Here is a 20,551-nt window from a genome sequence, read left to right as displayed (position 1 = left end):
ACTAAAGAACACTTTTTACTCTTTTGCGATGAAAATACGACAAACATAATGCAGCAGAGAAATACTCAAAATCGTCGAGCTCTCCTGTTGTTGTCTACGAAAAGCTGATTGGTCAGAAGGCATATAACGTCATCGGGAGTTTAAAAATTCAAACTGCTTTTAGCTGTGGACGTGTGATCTCGGAGACTGCTGCACTATTAGAGGTTTGCACTGTTAAATTAACATTATTTGTGTTTTGGTGTAGCCATTAACTTACGATACGCTTAATTATATGTGAGCATCTTAAGGGAATTGACAAAAAGACACAGTGTGACGCACTGATTTGAATAATATGACTCAGTACCGTTGTGCCTCAGAGGCCATAGACTCTGAGGGTTACTTTTGTGTTTACGTGAGAGTCCATTGGCTTTGTATTGTTCCTTAAAAGTTACATTTTTATGATTATAATCGGCTCTCTGTGAATTCACAATAGTCTACCTATCTTTGCTGTGAGTCATGGTTTCACTGGCATTTTACTCTACTGCTGTTTCAGGGGAAAATGGAGGCACTAGGGGACCGTCTGAAGGTGATGGTTAAAGTCTTCAGGAGAGAGTGTCACAGGGTTTTACACTCAGAGAGGACCACCATCCATGGAGCTGATGGCATGCTGATGTTGCTGCAGCTGGCCATGGCAGACATTAATAAGCAGGTAACAGGTCATTGCTTTAATTCAAAAATCCAGCTTCTCCAGTGGATTAATTTGTATGCAAACACAAATGCACACAAAAGCGGTCTAAAATACAGATAGGCCTATGATAATGTGAGGAAATATGCTTGAAATGCGCCCCAATATACCAGTCTGCCAGTTTTAATGACTGCTCTCTTTGTTGATGTGAGCTGTTGCACAAAACAGTAGAAAAATGCATTTAATTAGGTAAAAAAAATATACAATTTTAAGTGCTGTATCCCCACATAACTCCTGTTATTTTTTGATATGTAACAGGATGGTCTTCAGGTCCCAGTGGTCATGGAAAACCTGGATAAGTCATAAAATTCAAAATCACATTTTCCAGGCCTGGAAAAGTCACTGAATTAGTCAAAATGCAAGCATTGAAAGTTTTGGAAAAGTCATCCTCCACATAGTGGTACATTACATAATATTATTTAAAGTGGCTGATGACGCAATGTAACTCTAATATGTGCTGGTGAGTGACGTTTTGGTTACCATCATGTCTTTATTTTTTCCCCACATTCAGTTTATCTCCTCTCTCTCACCCCGTCATGCCTAATTAATTCCTGAAATTATGTTGTTTGAATCTGATGTGTTTGGACAAGTGGGACAAGAAAAAGTAAATTGTCATTATGGGATCTTGAAAAGTCATGAAAATGTGTGGGATCCCTGAATATATTATGATAAAAAAAATATATATGAAAATTGCTATGCTACAACAGGTAACCATGCATTGCTGTCTTAAATACTCATAATCATAAATAAACGTAACAAATTGCCATTATTATTACTGCTGGTTCTGGTATTACAGTGCACTACAGTTCTACATGTCAGTGAATTGCATATTCATACAGTATACTGTATAGCTGTGTTTGCTTATGATAAATAATATACTACAATTGGAAATTAGTTTCTTTTCTGGAGCAGTTGAGAAAGGAAGAAGCAGATTTGGTCTCCCTAAATTCTGACTCCATGGCTCGGGCCTTGGCATTCATAAATCGTTATGCAAGATAAGGGTTGTAATTTTTTGTTTTATACTTAATTAATCCCCCCGAGGGGAAATTCAATGTTTTCACTCTTGCTGTCAATTACACACAGGTCTGAAAGACACACATGCACAAACAGGACCTATACATGCACAAAGTGGAGAGATGTCAGAGTGAGGGGGCTGCCTTGGTGAGGCGCCCCGAGTGGTTGGGGGCACCTCGGCAGTGCCCAGGAGGTGAACTGGCACCTCTCCAGCTACCAGTCCACGCTCCATATTTGGTCCGGACGGGGACTCAACCCTCCGGTTCCCAACCCAGGTCCCTATGGACTGAGCTACTGCCGTAATGACATGAGATGAGATTTTCCCAACACGCTAACTGTCTCCGAAAATATCAGATTATCAGATTCACGACATCACAATATGGTAAATGGACTGCACTTATATTGCCCCTTTCTAGTCTTCCAACCACTCAAAGCACTTTTACATTACATGTCACATTCACCCATTCACACACACATTCACATGCTGGTGGCCGAGGCTGCCACACATGGTGCCACCTGCTACTCAGTAGCCATTCACACGCACTCACACACCGATGGAACAGCCATCAAGAGCAATGTGGGGTTCAGTATCTTGCCCAAGGAAACTTCAACATGCAGACTGAAGGAGCCGTTGGTGGACGACTGGTGGACAACCCGCTCTACCTCTAAACCACAGCCACCCAATATACGTTCAATTATTATTATTATCAGTTACAATGACCCTTAAAGGACTGAAAAAGAGGACTTTTTTTGGTCGAACCGACACTTTATTAAAGTTGGAACCATTCTACTTCTGACAGGCAGTCGAGAAGGAAAGGAGCTCTGAATATGCAGCTGAGATTCTTCTTCTGGGCTCCTTTTTATACCCTAGATAAGCAAATATCTGATAACTGTCAATTTTTTATACCCCAGTACACAGTTTCACAGTATACCCATGCAACCCTGACCAAAATAAACCAACAACCTATTGTACTGTGGCCACTGATAATCTTATATGATTTTTTTGGGGGGATGTATTCAGATCTCTGTGCTTTGCTGCTAATTTTAGAGCTAATGCTAACAACATCTTGCAATCACTTCTTGTCCTTGTCACAAAGGGATGCAAACCAACAAATAAAATAAAAAGTTAAACTTATTTCCAAAGAAGACGAATACAACAATATCGGTACTCTCTGTCTTCTTACTGTAAGTTATCCGGTGGCCCAAAAGCGAAGCCGTACAAGCCCAGTTCACATCATCATCATCATGGGATAATTCAATTGAACCATCAGGCCGACTGTCATCACGTCTATAACTGATGACATTACCACAGATTTCCGGCTGAGACCGCTCATGACCCATTTTTGGACTGCGGGAGAAGGTCTCTCTGCTTTTGAACTGATTGGTTCCAGGCCGTCAGTAATTATGGCTGCTGCTTTCACTGTTTTCTCTCTTCCTGTGACAGCACGGCGGAGAGTTCAAAGTGGCTCTGAGTGATGTCCTGATGGCCTGGAAACACTTACTGTTAGACAAACTTCACCTGCCACCCCCCAACTTTGCACGCTTGGAGAACTATGATCTCATCCTGGAGGCATACGAATCCTTCCTGAAACGCTCCAACACTGTGGACCTGGTTGATATCCTCTCCATGTACAAACAGCTGAGAGTAGAGGAGACAGACCCTGGGGAGCCTGTGAGCCCGGTGAGCGGGAGCTGCTTGAAATCAGGCTGATGTTGTCGATGATCAGATTGGCTGCTGAGTAAAAGACAACTCCAATCAATGTATCTCTCTAATTACTTTCTTTATTCTTGTACAAAGGTCGAGTTGTTTAAGTTCTTATCAGGAAACACGGAGGTCTCAGAGTTGCCAGACTCTTCAGTCCCGTCAACACCGTCCAGTAAAAGCAGGCCCTGCAGCTCCCAGGTAGGCCCAGTCTCGCTTTCACACACTAATAAAATGTGCAACTTATTTCATAAACCACCAAAAGAAACCCCTCTTTCCACTTTGCCCTCTACCCTCCATATAAAGTTTTTTTTTTTTTTTTTTTTTTTGTCTCAGGAAAGTGAAAGCTTTTTCTCCCGCTGGCAATAATCCACACATTCACTTTCCCAGTCTTCAGCGTACTTAATTTCTGTCTGGAATCCATCCTGCTCGTATTGACAGGAACTCTATATCATATCACTTAGATTTAAGAGCGCAATGTGAATTCAATTACCAGGCAGATGTTTAAAACAACACAATGTGGGGCTGGACAAGAGCTTCTGTAACAGAGTCTCTTTCCTCCACTTATTCTCTGTCACTTGTGAATTTATGAGTTTGTAGTGAAGGCTCGCTTGCTAGAGCGGAGTGATGTCATTTTTTTGGAGTTTAATACGGGCTGTCAGCTGCTGTTTTTAGTGGTTTTACTCATGCAGTAAAGCTACTGTCCGTTTTTGGTAGTTTAAAAACACAACCTGGGTTGGCCGCAAGCCAAAGGTTTGATATTTTGGGAAATATGCTGTTTCCATAAATCATATAAAAAGATGGATGCAGCCAACATGACTTAAGCCACTGGTTTGTGGACTCCCATTTTGAGGCCTCGCGTTTGGCGTTTTGGGCAGTTGCCATCTTGGATTTTTGGGGCCAGAAGTGACCAATGGGTGTCTTTAGGGATTGACTCACTTTTGGAGCCAGCCGCAAGTGGCCATTCGAGGAACTGCAGTTCTTGGCACTTCTGGGATGTCTCTGTTTTTCAGCCCAGGAGGGTGCTGCTAGGCTGTTTTTTTTTCTGCTGGCAAATTAGATGAGACAACCGTAGTAGCTTAGCTTAGCACAAAGACTTAAAACAGGCTCAAACAGCTAGCCTGGCTCTGTCCAAATATAACAAAATCCACTTGAACACATCTAAGGCTGCTTTCAGACCTAGAGTCGTCTCCTTTGGTCCCAATCAGGGACTAACTTTGTTACAAAACTGCATAATTGCCTCGAGTTGCTTCGTGTTCTCACGGCAGCATTTACAAGCGGACCAGATCAAATGCCTTGCGCCAAAAAGCTGCTCTTGACTGGTCAGAATTTCCATGTGGGAAAAATCCAGGAAGTAAAGCAAACGTTGAAGAAGAGTACACTTGCAAGATAAATGTGACACTTTCTAATGTCACAATGGAGGGACAACTACGCAGGTTGATTTTAGCGCTGCTCATCGTGGACTATATTGCTGTCATTGTTCATTTTAGTCAAACCATACAGTTTGAAAACGAGGCGCGGCTCCAACTAGAAAACAATGTTTTGATGCATTGGATGTGCTGAATGTGCATATTAAGGCAGTACAGGAGGAGGTGCACATTAATAATCCTCCAGGACTGTAACAAACCTCACTAGAGCTTGTTTGTTATCGGACTGAGACCACCTCTTCAAGAAGGTCTCGGTCTGGTTGTTTTGGTGCACACCTGAGTGTGATACCTCTTCAAGAAGGTCTCGGTCTGGTTGTTTTGGTGCACACCTGAGTGTGATTGCTGTGTTCACATCTGACCAAACGAACCGCACTTGGGGGGTTAACAAACTTGAGTTCAATTGAACTGAACCAAACAGGGCAGGTGTGATAACACCCTATACTTTTTTTGGTTGGGAGTAGGAACTTCCTGCAGTCTCCTCTCGTCGCCTGGCAACTGCTATTGAGAAATACATCTGACATAAATGTGAAACACTGAATTTTCATTTTTACACTTGAGTTTTTGTACGGATTAAAAAAAACAAGATAAATCTTGTCACTAAGTGAGCTTTAGAGGTGTTTGAAGATGGATTTTGTCACCTAGCTAGGCTACCTGTATGAGCCTTATTCCAGTCTTTATGCTAAGCTAATTTAGCAGCTCAAGCTTTACATTTAGCAGACAGATATAAGAGTAGTATCAGTTTTCTCACATAAATACTTAAAGTCAAGATGAAATTAAAAATGCCCCCTTAGATCACATCCCTGTTCATATTGTGCACCTATTTAACAAAAAACAAATTCTTTGTATTTATATGTAAAATCGTATCATGTTTTCTTGCTTTAAAGCAAAGTATGGCGTGTGCTTACATAAGAGAGCGCCAACCAATTTCAACAAATAATTTCATGACAACCTCCCATCAATCAATCTGCAAGTTTTAGCTGCACATGGCTAAGACTAATTTAGCTAGCTAGCAACAGCATGCTAAAGCTAGAAACTCTTGAAATGCTGTTTGATATGGACATTAGAGGATTTTAAAATGTTTTCTTCCCAAAAATGATAATGATGTGCTTAATTATTCTGTTTATTATCAACAGGTGAAAACGGCAGTGAGACGGGTTTTCTGCTCCTATCTGAATTTACTTGTGAACATCAAGAACGACCTGGCCTTGGCGCTAACCCTTGACGTCCCTAGTCGCACTCTTGGACGTCAGGCATTCACTGACATAAAGCATGCTGCACAGAACAACAACACTTCCCTCTTCTTGGTAAGAAAACACCCGCACTCAGCATGTGCTCGGGCTTCAGCGATGATGTATTCACACTTTACATCACTAGAAAACCAAAGCTATGACTTTAGAATTGGAGTAATCCTCTCTGGCGCAACATTTGAGTCTCTTTCATGCTTTTGCAGGCTGTGACATCTTTTGTGAGGGCCATCCAGCTCGGAGGGAAGGGCTACGCTCCAGCTGAGTCTGACCCACTGAGGAAACACGTTAAAGGCCTGTCTGACTTTGTCCAGTTTCTAGACAACCTGGAAGAAATACTAGGGGAGATTCCTGACCCAAGGTACACAATGCAGCTTAATCCAGGCTTCCACTCGCTCCCTGTCTTACTGTTGCCTCTGAGGTAATGCTTCCTTTCTTGTGACTGAGACGGCTGTAAATGTTGGAGGTGGGGACGTGCTCCATTCAAGGACTGAACTGTGATTCGTGCTCTGTTCTCAATCTGTTTGTTTGTGGCGCTGGTCTTTCAGTACTTTGAAAGACTTCGTCATTATTGTGTCTGAAATCCTGACAACAGACATTTCGATGTGCCACAGCACGGGGGAATTTCTAGGAACTCATCAGGAACTGGGCCGCTCTGGTGAACCGATCTTCGTGCTAAAGCAGGAGACCATCAAGCCACTAAGAGTCACTGCAATCTTCCTGTCTGTGGTCCGGTCAGAGACACTGGAATTTCAAAAGGCATCCACAAGTAACCAAACAAATTAGGGTCTTATTTTCAAATTATATGATCAAATATTTTAAAAATAAAAAGGAATTTGAGGTCCAAAACTTGACAGAGTAAACTAACAAACAGCAAAAGGAGTAGTTCAACAGTTCTGGAGGAGAGTTAAAGTAAAATGTCAACACTACTTTCACATCTGTCAGGTAAAGATGAAGTTGCAGCCAGCAGCTTGTTAGATTAGCTTAGCACAAAGACTGGAAACAGAAGTCAATGGAGCATTTGTTTGGGACTATTTTCAGCCGTGGATTAACACGCATTTGTTGCACTTCTGAATATTTACAGCAGCAGGACTGTGTATGTGGCAATAAGTCAAAATAAACAGTGTTAGTGCTCATGGTAATGCTGGAACATGTCACCCAGGGCAACAGTGTAGCTCACTGATGTGGTTTAAGAGTTTTTGGACAATGATGGAGCTCTTTGGCTCAGAGGAAGAGGATACACACACACAAATGCTTCTTCAGCGGGATTTATACTTGTGCATCAGGTCTATGCAGACCCTACGCCGTTGTGAGCATTTATACTTGTACGCTTTTTCAAACACAAGTACACAAATCAGCTTCACAATAACTCACAGCATTCACAGACAAACACTTGTCTTTATCTGGACACATTTTCCCCACAAATACAACGTGCTAATGTTATTAGCACAAGACTATGGCATTTTACATTGTATAAATTAGCCTAGCAGCTAGCTGACTTTTCCTCTACTCATATGAAGCCAGGATAAATCACACACAAGACTCAAAATGCTATTTTTATTGTCTTCACAATTTATTGTTTCTTATCTGTGAAATTAAAGTAAATAAAAGTTTTGTTTCCACTGAGGGAAATGGTTTCAGCTTACAGAAATAGACAGGAGGTCTGCGTCGCTGCGACGCGTAGTTACATTTCTGGGGAGGAGCACATCAGGCTACGTTAATGCAGAGCCTATGCTGTAAACACAGCGTTAATTCGACCCAGAAGTATAACTCCTGCATTACAAAATACAGCCATTTTAAGTTGTATGACCCCCCGCAGGCCTCCCCCTTTTTCACCACACCCTCCCCTCTCATAAATTATGAACAGTCCCTTACAGTGGTGTATTTTCCTGAGTTGCCACATTCTTCAACCAATGATGAATCACTTATTTGTAGTAGCTAATCTTAACATTCCGGTACAACATTTCATGTTCAATGCTGTGTTTACTTTATTGTAGTCTAATACTCATATACACATATTCCATTTCCAGAGAAATCATCCTGAGCTGATTAGAGGAATAACAGATTCCAAGAAAAGTTGAGCATTCTTCGGTATCTTGCAGCGAATGACGTCAAATACACTGAAATTCGTGATTTATGACTGAGTGGAAGCTTCTCTGAATTGCTTCACTTCTTCCTGCAATTCAAGTTGAGATTAAATTCTGTTTCCTCTCTCTGTGGTGTGGCCGATTCAGTTCTCATGAATTTATTAGAATATCAGCTCTATGTGTGGGTCGGTCCCGCTGCTGCTACTACTGGTAGGAATACTCGCAGCCTGGCAGACCTGTGCACTGAAATCACACCTGTGATCATAAATTCCACCTGTTCCACTGCGGCTCGTTATTATTTCCTTCAAATCCCTGTAATGACTCCCATCTAAGCTTCTCATGATAACATTTGGATTGCTAAAGCATGTTCATCTTTGCCACATCAAAGCCTGTCTTTGTTAAATAACTTGTTCCCTGTTTGGAGCTCTTTCTTTGATGAATTATCATCAAACCTCGAGCCCACAGATCATTCTCCATACCATTACAGATTATTTTGGATGTCAAAGCATCTGGCACCACAACAGAAGCGGTTATCAGAAATGATTTAGCCGTTCAATCATGTGAGGGTCGAGCTTTTGAGGTGAAGCCGTTGAAGGCACCCTTTGTAGCAGTCCCAGTAGCCACGTTAGCTTCACTCAGCCGAGCCATAACAACACATTGTGATGTTTGTGTAGTAGTGGATTCGACTCCCGCTGCTCTACTGAGGGTTTTCAGTTCATGCAGGCTGATGAGAGCGCTCCACGTCTGATGAGACACTGATGAACTCGGCCAACATGTGTCTTTCAACAGGCAGTGCCTTTACACTCTCAGCGGAGTACTGTATTTCCTCATACAAACACCTTCTATGGAGAGTTCAGGGCCCCTTGTTCACTGAACATCTGTTTTCCCAAATGATTCTGTTACTGAGCCCTGCTTGCTCACATCAGAGCCGGGTCAGGGTCGGACCACCGCCTCTCCACCTTACTGCGATCTCTCCGAGCATGCTTTAGTGCACTTGACTGTTTGAAACCTACAGAAGTGATATGTTGCTATGATTTTTGGACATGCAGAGCAAGCGAGCACGGGCGAAAATCCCCCAGAACTATAAAGAGGAAAATCCTGGAGTTTGTCTGCTGACAGTCCATGGGTGAGCGCAGTGACCGTGCCCAGGGTGACTTTAACAGGGATTTGGAGCACATTTTCTGCTTCATAACTGTTAACATTGGCAAAGCTGCGCTACAGTGAAATAAAGCTCAACTGGATGTTAACACCGAAACAATTACTCTGAGCCCTTAGAGTCAGTGTCCAATTAATTGAAAGTGAAGCTGCAGTATATCTTTTGAAGACATTCAGACTAAGGCCTGGCTTTTCTGGGTTTTCAGTTTTAGGAGAGAGTTATTCATGTTGGCAAATATTGGCTGAACTCTTGAACACTATTAATTCCATCCAGATGAAAACTTGTATGTGTGCTCTGCAGAAGAAAGACTCCACTGCTTTCCAAAACAAACAGTTTTTTCCTCCACCTATGGCACAATAGCGCTCTCCTGCAGATGTCATTGTGACTGTCACTGTGTTTATTCCTCAGCGTATGTGGAGCCAGGCTGGTGACCGCCGTCAGGGCAGCGCTGGTGAAGGGACGCAGCAGCGGAGAGGCAGTGTACGCCGCAGCTGAGGAGACGACAAAGGAGCTGAAGGAGAGGATCTGCCAGCTACACCAGATCCAGAAACAGATTGCTAATGGAAGCGGGACAGGGATAAGCCCTGCCAGGGTAATGTATAACCTCTGCTCTCCAGCCAAGCAACTACAATTCTGGCTTTTGTGTCTCTCCATACATTCAGACAAAAACCCACTTCATCTCCTCTAACAGTCAGCTATGTGAGCTGATTGTAGTTGTGTTGATCTTCCTCTCCAGCCAAAGCCTTATGCAGTCAATCACTGCACTGCGTACGGAGGTCGGGACACTGTGAAGGTACTGATGGCTCTGCTGGATGAAGAGGCGCTGACTCCTCCGTGTCAGAACAAGGCAGACCTTCTGTCTGAGGACCAGCCCGTCCTCAGTGGAGCAGAGGGAACCTGCGTCCTTGACTTGTTCAGGTTGGCACGAACAATCACACAGTACAAACTGGGATTTAGGATGGGGAGCATATGTTTTAAGGGTTGTAGTTCTATTTTATTTTATACCACAGACTGTAACCATAGATACAGATGGGTCTTAAAGGATAGTTCAGATTTTTTTGAAGTGGGGTTGTTTGAGGTTTCCATAGTCGGAGTAAAGGCCCTGACGCACCAAACCGACAAAGAGCTAGTGGCAACAAAGGCTGACTGTTTCATCGCTTTATGTCGCCTGCGTCTCAGCCAAGAAGTTGTACTTGAACACGACGCAAACCCTAGTCAACGGCCAACTAGCACGTACATTCTGTGCCTGCGTGAGAGGAGATAACTCTCCACATTGGCAGATACCATTAGTCTGTATTTGTCAATTCAAATCGCTAGTTAGCACGTTGACAAAAAACCTAACGTTGAAAGAACAAAGGCTCTTTACCGTGCATCGTTTGTTTTGATCTCACACTCTTTTGACTTAAGCCTTTTGTTTACATTCCTCACTTCTGTTTCTCTTCTTGTGCACATTCAACATGCTGAATCAGTCAAAAACAGCCAACATGGGCTGACTAGTGTCAAAGATGGGGGACACACTGCCACCAGGGTGCTCAGCAGTGGCGTGTCAGGGCCCTATTACCAACAGCAGATGGCGGCATCACGCCCCCAGTTTGGAGAAGCAGGCAGGAGTAATACCACAGAAGCTAAGCAATGTACAGCTGTGGATGGGGGCAGTAACAAAACATATTTTAGCCACCTGAAAAATCTGTTTAAGTGTACGCTTTACTGAGAATATTTTCACTGCTTTACCTTGCTGTCAGACAGCGATTAATGATGGGGAACTGAAGCTGTTATAGTGCTCTCTTCAGAGCCACCAGGCTCCATTGAGAAAAAGGTTAATTTTAACACAGGAGCTGCTGGTCTACCACTGCTTCAATCAGGTAGTCAGTTTGTGTTATTCTGTGACCTTTGGTGTGTTTTAAACACCAAAGATCACAAAATAACACAAACAAACCAACTGATCAAGGAAGCGTTAGAGCAGCAACTCCTGTGTTCAGCAATGTTAAATTACTGTTTTTCTCAATGGAGTCTGGCTTTGTTCCCTGTCAGAAATTGCTGTCTGACATAGGGGTGCAATTAACTTTTATTTTTGTGGTTGATTAATCTTTTGATTATTTCCTCAATTAATCAATAAGTTGTTTGGTCTATAAAATGTCAGAAAATGATCAAAAATGTCGAGCAGTGTTTCATAAAGCCCAAGATGACGTCCTCAAATGTCTTGTTTCGTCCACAACCCAAAGATATTCAATTTACTGTCAAAGACAAGTGAAGAGACCAGAAAATATTCACATTTAAAAAGCTGGATTGAGATAATTGTGATCTTTTTGTCTTAAAAAATTACTCAGACTGATTGATCAGTGTTATATCAGTGGACAAATACTTAAATAGTTGACAACTAATCAATTAATCATTGCAGCTGTAGTCTGGCAGCAAAGTAAAGCAGTGAAAATATTCTGAATATAGCGTCTACTTTAACTGATGGTGTGCTGACTGACATTTACTGTATGCAATACACTGACTATGGATAAGTACTGCATTCATCCCCACTTGTAAAGATCCAAACTACCCCTTTAAATCCAGCTGCTTTGTTACACCCTTCAGGGGTCAAGTACAACACTGGCAAATTAAAAGATATTTTACTATGGAAAAGTCACAGAGCTTTGAATTAGATTAGACTATTTTCACTACCGCGGGATTCAGAGTGGGAAAGCCCCTGAAACGGCAATTAGACCAACATGAGACTGTACAACTCTCCACTGAAACCATATGGAGGAAAATCCTCCCACACCACACTGGAACAATTTCTCTGGTCAAACATCTGAAATAAAAATAATAACATAAAAAAAGAAATAGGCACTGGCTGCGGTTCGGAAGGGGAACCTACATTATGTCGGAGCTGCATGACATTAAATGGCTGATATCCAAATTGTTGCAAAAGCCCAACGTCAGCTCCGTCTGACGCTAGTGAAAACATCTTTGTACATGTTGAAAATATTATGCAAAGCTGCAATAAAGAGAGAACAGTAGTGGGTAGATTTCTCGGTTAGTGTGACCATGTAACCTTCTTGCTTTTCTAATTTATAAACCTCTTGTCTTTGCCTCTCGTTGTGGCTCGCCCCTCAGATCCCCTGAAGTGTCTACTGGATGTTCTCCAGAACCTCTAAAGAACCGGGTCCAGAGCCGGCTAGACCTGCTCAAACCCAAGGTAACGTGGGCCCCTTCATCCAAGAGCCCCAAATCCAAACCATCAGCTACTTCAAATTGAATCAGATGTACAAACATTGAAAATAATGTCTTTACATCCTGTAATTTCTCCCTGGTATTATATTATTTATTTGCTTAGCTGAAGCTCACATCTTAACTGACTTCCACCGTTCCCGTTTGCACAGCTGTGTTTTAGCTCTTAGTGTTGGTTTGAGGGTGCTGTTTAAATCCATGGCATAAAAAGACTTATTCGTGGGGATTCAAACCATTAACCAATCCTGATGATAAGTTATCCTATTGTCAGGGCTCCGGTCCATTTGCTTACAGTGCACAATATAACACACTGTATATCTGATATCAATATCTCCGTCTTCCTTCCTGGCTGGGAGCTCAGCTGTTCTGGGATCAGTGTGAGAGAATCTGTCTCATTGTAATTACACAGCCCCTGCTGCCAATAAGGTTTGAGGATACAGACTTTACTGTGTGCTTTAATTTAATCTGTGTCGAGCGAAGAGTATTGTTTCATCAGACTCCTGCTTCAGCACAGTTACAACAGCACACTCTCAGCAGTGGAAAGTGACTTAGTACATTTACTTAAGTCCCATTTTCTAGTACTTGTGCATGAGTCTTTCCATTTTTTGCTATTTACATTTGAAAAACAATCTAATATGGATCCCTGCGATTGTTTTTGAGAGGATGCACACTATGGGGCCATTGTGGGAAATGTAGGCTCTATGTTTTGACATTGTAGAAGAATGAATGGAATAAAAAAGATATCTCTGGTTTTGCTGTATGAAAGCCGAGAACAGCCATGTTTGCAAATATCTTTTTAACGCCGTCATCTCTAGATTGCGAGATCTTGAGATAACCGAACTTACTTTCTCGTAGGGCTGGGTGTCATCTAAAAAAATCATGATACCAGTACCCTTAAAGTGATACCAATACCAACAGAGTACTTATTTGATATCAGTAATGTGAGTGACGTGTAATAGATGGCTCTTGGCATGTTAAACTGCCAACTCTGTCAAATTGTCCGCCCTTGACTTCACCACACTAGACTGTATGGGTTATAGCTGCTGCTGCTGCTGGAGTGTGCCCGGTCACACACTGGCCACAGTGACAGGGCTAACTGTTAGCATCACACAGCTAACATGACCTAAAGGTTATTAATGAATTTAACAACAGATTTGAGCTGTTTCTTTGTGGACTTTCTAGTATGGCGGTGAGACGAGCAGCAACATAATTCGCGAGCTTTTAGAGGATTCTTCACGTCTACTTCATGATAAACCTTGTGGGGAAATATAAACTAAGGAAGACTAAGACCACAGTAAACCAAAGCAGTAAAAACATTGAGGAAATGGCGACAGGAACAGCTGATGAAGTTGTCACTTTAGGTGAAGCTAATAACCACGTGGCCATGGACGCCCTGCACACCAGCATTAGCACTATCCATGCCAAATTAAAGACTGGACATATGGACGTGAAGAAGGAACTAATTGTTTTTTACAAGCTGTTTCTTAGTCATTGTGTTGCTGGGACCCTTTGATGGCTCGGTGTTGGATGTAGCCACTGTTACTGTGTTAGCTTGGGCTAACCGGGCAGATGTTAGCACGAGCAGACTGGGAGGAGACAGCAGCAACAGAAAGTTTGCTAGTCTGGTGGGAAGTCACGGGTCAGAGCTCTGAAGCAAAAAATGATCAAATTGAGGTATTGTTTGACTGGGGATGTTTCAATACTTCTTGGTACTGGGTCATTTCGGTCAGTACCTTAAGGTATTTAGTGGGGATACCCTATTTTCTCGTGATAATGGGATAATTAATGTCAATTCCTGAGAAACGAAAAGCTGAATTCTTGAGATAACAAGATTATTTAGCACAAAGGAGACTTTTGTTTTCTTGAGATCACAGGATAATTATGGCAAACTTAAAAAAAAATGAGTGTCAGGTTCATTTGATCACATCTGGTGGTTCTCCTTAAATGACTGATCTAAATGTTATCACAAAGACTCAAACGCAACTTCTGCATGTGTCAGGCCTTGACTGAAGTACAGTCTGACTACTCCATAAACTTGCGTTTTCATCAAGACACTATCTATGCATGCTGGCATGGCACTACTGATCTCTGATAAACATTAAAAAAGCGAAAATGACCTTTTGTTGTTTAGAGATAATGGGTTGATAATCTTGTTATCTTGAGATAATGAAAGACTGAACTTGTGATCTCGATAACAGCATTTAAAAAAAAAAAAAAAAGAAAGAAATAATTGGATGTATGATCGTTCTCAGGTTCTGTACCTCTGCATTAATTTTGAGAATATTTTAAAAACTGGTTATTGTGAGTTCCACAGTGCTACAGGACTCTAATAATAAACTATCCCAGCAAGCATTTTTTGGTTTAAAAAACGTCTAATAGCCGTCTACATGAAGACCTGACATCTAGGCTAAATCACGGCTGAATTTGGGCTGTCAGTGAAAATTTGGTAGACGTCTAACCATAGCCAAAGTGTAGATGTCATCAATTATACGGCTATGTAGAGACCATGTCCAAAAAATGGAGATAAACATATTTTAATTACTGGTGAATCTCCATATGTGATTGAATGTCATACCGCACGCCATCTGCAATGGCGAAAATTACATTTAATCAATTTCAAAGTTAAATCGGCTAGATTTGGGTTACATGTAGCTAGACTAAATCGGAGCTAAATATAGCCTATACGTTTAAATCACGACTATTGCTTGCTGGATAAAGAATGCAATTTCTGAAGAAATTGCGGGTGTTAATGCTGCATGCTGAATAGCTGACGCTACACTGCAATGCTGACTTTAAACTTTGAATAATACCATGAATGATGTGGAATATCTATAGGAATGTTTTAAAGCTGACACTACACTGCAATGCTGGCCTAAATGTGTATGAATGTCACTGACTCGTCCACTGATACAAATACTGTGGAATATTTCAAGGTTTTTGAAAACCTGACGCAACACTGCAATGCTGGCGAAAATGTGCAAGATGGTGAATTATAGGAATAGATGGAAAGGTGGGAAGGGGCGTAATTAGTATGACTGTTACTGAAAAGCTGAATGATATCAATGCTGTGGAATATTTGGGGTGTTTGGGGGTCTTTTACCAGAACATTTTGAGCATAAAACACTTAATTTCCTTCATTCTGGTGATTTTTCATGCACCAACTTGTGTATTTTCTGCAATAATTTATGGTGCAGATGTCAAAATAGATAGATTTTGTCAAAATAGAAGTCCTCTGCTTCTTTCAGTTTTGAGGGGGACAAACACACTTGTTCTAAATATTGAGGGGGATGTGTCCCTTACATCCCTCCCTGAAATCTACACCTATAATCCAGTTATATATATTTGTAATATCACTCTAAAAGAGGCTGTTCTGCACCTTATGAGTACCTTGTACTCTTTATACCTTCATGCATGTTGCTGATGATATTTTCATATTTTACTTGAGTAAAATTTTGAATGCAGGACTTTTACTTTTATCAGAGTATTTTTACAGTGTAGTGTTACTTCTTCCACCACAGCACACACTCCACAACTGCTGAGTCACCCAAAAAACACTGACAACACCAGCTTTAGATTTTAAGGTAGGGCTGCTGCTCTTTTAACATGAAGCAGCTCCACTATGTGAACTCCTTTTGAACATGTATGCTAAACACATTTTGTGAAATGGCTCCTTTATTTGATTGCGCTAGCAGATGTCATTTTAGCTCCCCACAATCTGGCTGCCTTCCTGTTTGAGTGCGCTGTAATGGTCCCTGGGCAGCTCACCGCTTCCTGAACTCGGTGAGCGGAAGCTTTCTGCATCAATTTCACTTTGAAGATGCCATATCAGTCGCGTAATTCGACTAGCAAGGGAAACTTGAAAGGTTATTGTTTCCTGTTGTCTGCTGAATGACTTTATCCCAGACTTCTCCAGCGGTTTCATCATGCACTGACGTCAACTGGCACACACAGAGATGGACAGATTTAGTTTCTGCTTTTTGGGACGTTTCCAAATCTTTGTCTCGGTGCCACAGATTATCCAGACGCAGAAATAACCATCAAACTATTTCGTGTTGCTCTCCTGTGACGTGCTGTTTGTGAAAAGATGCATTTGATTGCATGATAGTACATAGATTTTATTTCAGAGTGATTGCCTCAGTCTGTGGTGGTGATAATATTAATGGTGCACCTGTTCTCACTTCTACCACCTGCGTGTCAAGACGCAAGGCTGCAGAAATTGCTTGCACCTGCTTTTGGAAGTACTGTCAGGCATGTGTTGGTCAGGTGTTTGCAGCGTCAGGTCAGGCGGTGTGCAGAGGTTATTTCAGGACAGCCGTCTTCAGACGAATGAGGGCCGTCTGACCACACGGTGCCACGTTGGGCTCCCACCTGTTGTAATTGGATTAGATGTTATCCGTCAGTCATAGTTTGGCCGTGTTCACTCTTCCATCCCCTCCCATTGTTTCAGGGGCGTTTCAGATATGTTTTATTAGCATGCAACCAGGGCAGCATACATTTTTAGCTCCATTATTGAAGTGTGCCTTGTTCTTAGGGTTACTGTTGTTTTAGGTGCTCTTTTAAGAAGTTCTTTTGAAAAGCACAAAGGCTTTGATCCCTTTGTGCTTTACGGACCCACCCAGCTTTGCTCGCTGTATTTTTCCCTCAGATTTCTCCTCCCCACTGTGGCCCACTGGCCTGAAGGGTGAAATCCTTGGATTGTGATAATCCCAAGCAGGCGTAGATCAAACAGTGGTTTGAAAAGCTGTGGATCTGTGTGCCCCAGGGCCAGGATTGTAGTCTTCAGTATCATTCACAACTAGGCTGTCCGAAAAGGCGTTTTAATGAGGCGCTGCTCTACTGTCTGAGACGTGTAACTGTGATAAGATGGAAGAAACTGGTTTTCCTGTTTAAAGTGGTGTAAAGTAGGGCTGATGTGTAATTCGTCAACCTTTTGAGGCAGTCATCGAGTGGCCTGTAGTCGGTGTAAAAAGTCATATTGTCAAATAATTACAGCAGAATAGACTGATTCGGAACACTATCAATAACGCCTCACTCTGTCTCGTTGGATTTTTGGCGTGAAGATCAAACGTCTTGAGACATTTTGTGCTTCCTTCTCTCTTTAAAGCACTTGTTCTTCTAGTTTCAAATAAAATGTGCAAATGAGCATCAGGCCGGCTCAGACCAGGGTCTGACAACAACACAGCTGTGCTCCATTGACTCTAATGCAGTCATTTCAGATTTGTGGATTTGGAGCTAAATGTTGTGCCTGGGGCACGTCGTGTATTAATGATACTCGTTACCTGGAGAGGTTGGAAAAAGATATACGTTTCTTCCCTGTTCCAAAACCAAAATCAAACCCTGAAAAGTGTAGGGTTAGCTAGCTAGCTACTGAAGATATAGCCTACTGAATGTATACATATGCTTTGTAATGATTATAACCGTGAAACAAAGACCGACCCTGCTGTACAGGAACCAGTGAAGGGAAGCAGGGAAACTTTGCTGGTATGAACCAGCTGTGTGTCATCACAGTGTGCGCAGATGAAGGTTGAAGCCAAACACTGTTCGTCTGCACACACTGCGATGACACACAGCTGGTTCATACCAGCAAAGTGCTTACTCTGACAGCTTGACGGACCATCACAAAGGGGCGGGGCTTAGCAAAACGTCAACCTAAAAAAAAAATATATACATATATATTGTGCAGCTCTAATGTCTAGGCAGTTTTTGGATGGATTGCCATTAAATTTGATTCAGATAGTAATAGTTACAAGAGGACAAATCCTAATGAATTTGGGGATCCCCTGACCTTTTATGTAGCACCATCATGAGTCTTGTGGTAAAATATCTTGCCATGAGATTTAGTACAGACATTCTTTAAAAAAAAAAAAGACTGAGTCCTTGATCCTTTATGAAAGACACGAATTTGGCTTTGGCTTTTTAATATTGCCACACGGATGTTTCAGACAAGATGCCTCTTTGGCAGTGTCACCTGGCGTTTTTGAAATTTAATTGTGAATGGAGGTATTTTCTTTTTTTCTGAAAACCAAAACAAAAGCCAGAAATGAAGGAAACCTCGGCCACCTGCCTCGAGGCAATGATACTTATCATTAAATGGTGTAACCATATATCAGCTGGATTCATGTGTTTTTTTTTCTGTTTACTCCAGCCTAGAGACAAAGTCATTCGATCCCAGTTTGCGTGCACATACAAAGATGAAGAACTGCCACTCAACCGGGTGCTGGAGTTCCCCAGCACCAGCCAGGTCCCAACCTGTGTGCACCCAGCACCCAAACTCCAAACCCTCCCAGCTGTGGATGAAGACTGCAGCTCTGATGTGGAGCAGTCAACCCAAGGTACAGAGTCAAACTTAATTTCATAAAATCCTATAGGTACTTTTTGTGGTGCTCCACTGCATGCGGAGAAAAGCTCAATATGTCAACACAAGCCGTGCAGCGTTCTCTTTGTGCTGGGTTAGATTTCTGTTTCCTCTGACGCCACACAGCTGGACTGAGGCCCAGGCACACCTTCTCAGCTCCAGCCTTGAACCCTTCCCAGCCCCAGCCCTGGGACTGCTACTTACCATCAGCCATGAAATGAACCCCTATTCTATAAAACCTGCTCACACCCACATCTGTAGTAAAAAACCAAAAAGAACACACACTCACACAGACTTTTTGCCCATTTCCCCTTCTGTCTTTTGTTCCGTGGGAATTCAGGCTCGGCTCCATCAGGTTACATGACAAATGTTCAATTTCAGCTTCACAGAATAAACACACAGCCTGCTTCCACCGGCAGCTAACGTCAGCAATTTCGTCACAGCTTTTTCCCTTTTTTTTCCTACCAGGTTGTCACACTTGCTTTTTGCTTTGTTTCAATCTTTCCAGCCAAGTCTACATCTGAATGCCCGAATAAGGAGCAGAGCGGCGTGCAGCGGGGGGCTGCTCTGGCGCCAAGAAGTGGAAATGCCCAAAACAGAGGTGCAGGCTCGGGCAATAGGAAGAAAACCGTTGGCACTGAGACGCAGAGAAAGGGCAACAAGAGGAAGCAGGTGGAGTCAGAGCAACATGGAGGTTCAGAGAACGAGCCTCCAGAGAAGAAGCAGCTCACTAGTGTCTCGGTCAAAGTGCCTGGCAAGAATGTCGGCAAGGCCTCCAGTAAGAAGAAGCTGATAGCTGGACAGGGAAAGCTAACCAGCTTCTTCAGAGTCTAATGGTTGTTTGTACTGGTTTCATGATGGTACATTGCGAGAACCTTCTGTCAAGCTGTGTTCATACGAAGCAGCTGCAATTTTTTTGAAAAATGTTGTGTAGTACATGAATATTCTAATTAAGGCTGCTTTTAATGATGATTTTTAGTCCGAGTTAATCTGTTGACTGTTGTTTTAACAAATACTTTTTGGGAAATTTGCTTACTTGCTGAGAGTTTGATGACTCTACGCTAAATATAAAGCTACAGCTAGCAAATGATAAGCTTATTTTAGCATTAAGCAGAGCTAAAAAGCTAGCCTGGCTCTGATGATTGAGATATAACAAGTTAATTAGTACAATTTAGAGGTGCTAGGCACATCTTTAAATCTTTAGACAGAGCTGGGCAAACTGTTTCCCTCCAGTTTCTATGCTAAGCTAACTGGCTAACAGTAGCATTTAGCATACAGATCGATTTTTGTATGAAGTAGACAAGATTTAACAAGTTAATTAGTAAAATTTAGAGGTGCTACTGAGTGTCTGGTGTTGTCCCAAGTTTTAAAAATCCAAACTGCAATTCCAGTTTCTATGCTAAAATAAGCTATCAGTTAGCAGCTAACAGACTAGCAATTGCACTTTTGGTTTGTATTAGTTAGCTTTGGAGATTCTGGTTGGAAGCTTTTTTTTTTTAAAAAAACTTTTTTAAACAGAGCCAGGTTAACAGTTTCGCCTAAATTCCACTCTTTATGCTAGGATAAGCTAATTGGCTAATGGATGCAATTAATGATGATTTTCAGCCTGTTGTTTCAAAGAAT

The 20,551-nt window shown here is 42.1% G+C and overlaps 1 protein-coding gene across 2 annotated transcripts; it reads left to right on the top strand.

Annotated features, from left to right (window-relative positions):
• Nucleotides 1-131: 131 nt before the first annotated feature.
• Nucleotides 132-20,422, top strand: parpbp (PARP1 binding protein). Of its 2 annotated transcripts, XM_050036835.1 has the most exons (11): nt 132-203; nt 533-688; nt 3,183-3,419; nt 3,537-3,641; nt 6,001-6,171; nt 6,318-6,472; nt 9,763-9,946; nt 10,091-10,272; nt 12,460-12,541; nt 18,719-18,905; nt 19,437-20,422. In XM_050036835.1, exons 2-11 carry the CDS (start codon nt 539-541, stop codon nt 19,760-19,762), a joined length of 1,779 nt encoding a protein of 592 aa, XP_049892792.1. In that variant the 5' UTR covers nt 132-203; nt 533-538; the 3' UTR covers nt 19,763-20,422. The 2 variants fall into 2 exon arrangements, with proteins under 2 accessions (XP_049892792.1, XP_049892793.1); XM_050036836.1 differs by lacking the exon at nt 12,460-12,541.
• The last annotated feature ends 129 nt before the right edge of the window (nt 20,423-20,551 follow it).

Source organism: Epinephelus moara, chromosome 23 (assembly GCF_006386435.1).
Source record: "Epinephelus moara isolate mb chromosome 23, YSFRI_EMoa_1.0, whole genome shotgun sequence".
NCBI lineage: Eukaryota > Metazoa > Chordata > Actinopteri > Perciformes > Serranidae > Epinephelus > Epinephelus moara.
This window is presented reverse-complemented; position numbering and strand designations above follow the sequence as displayed.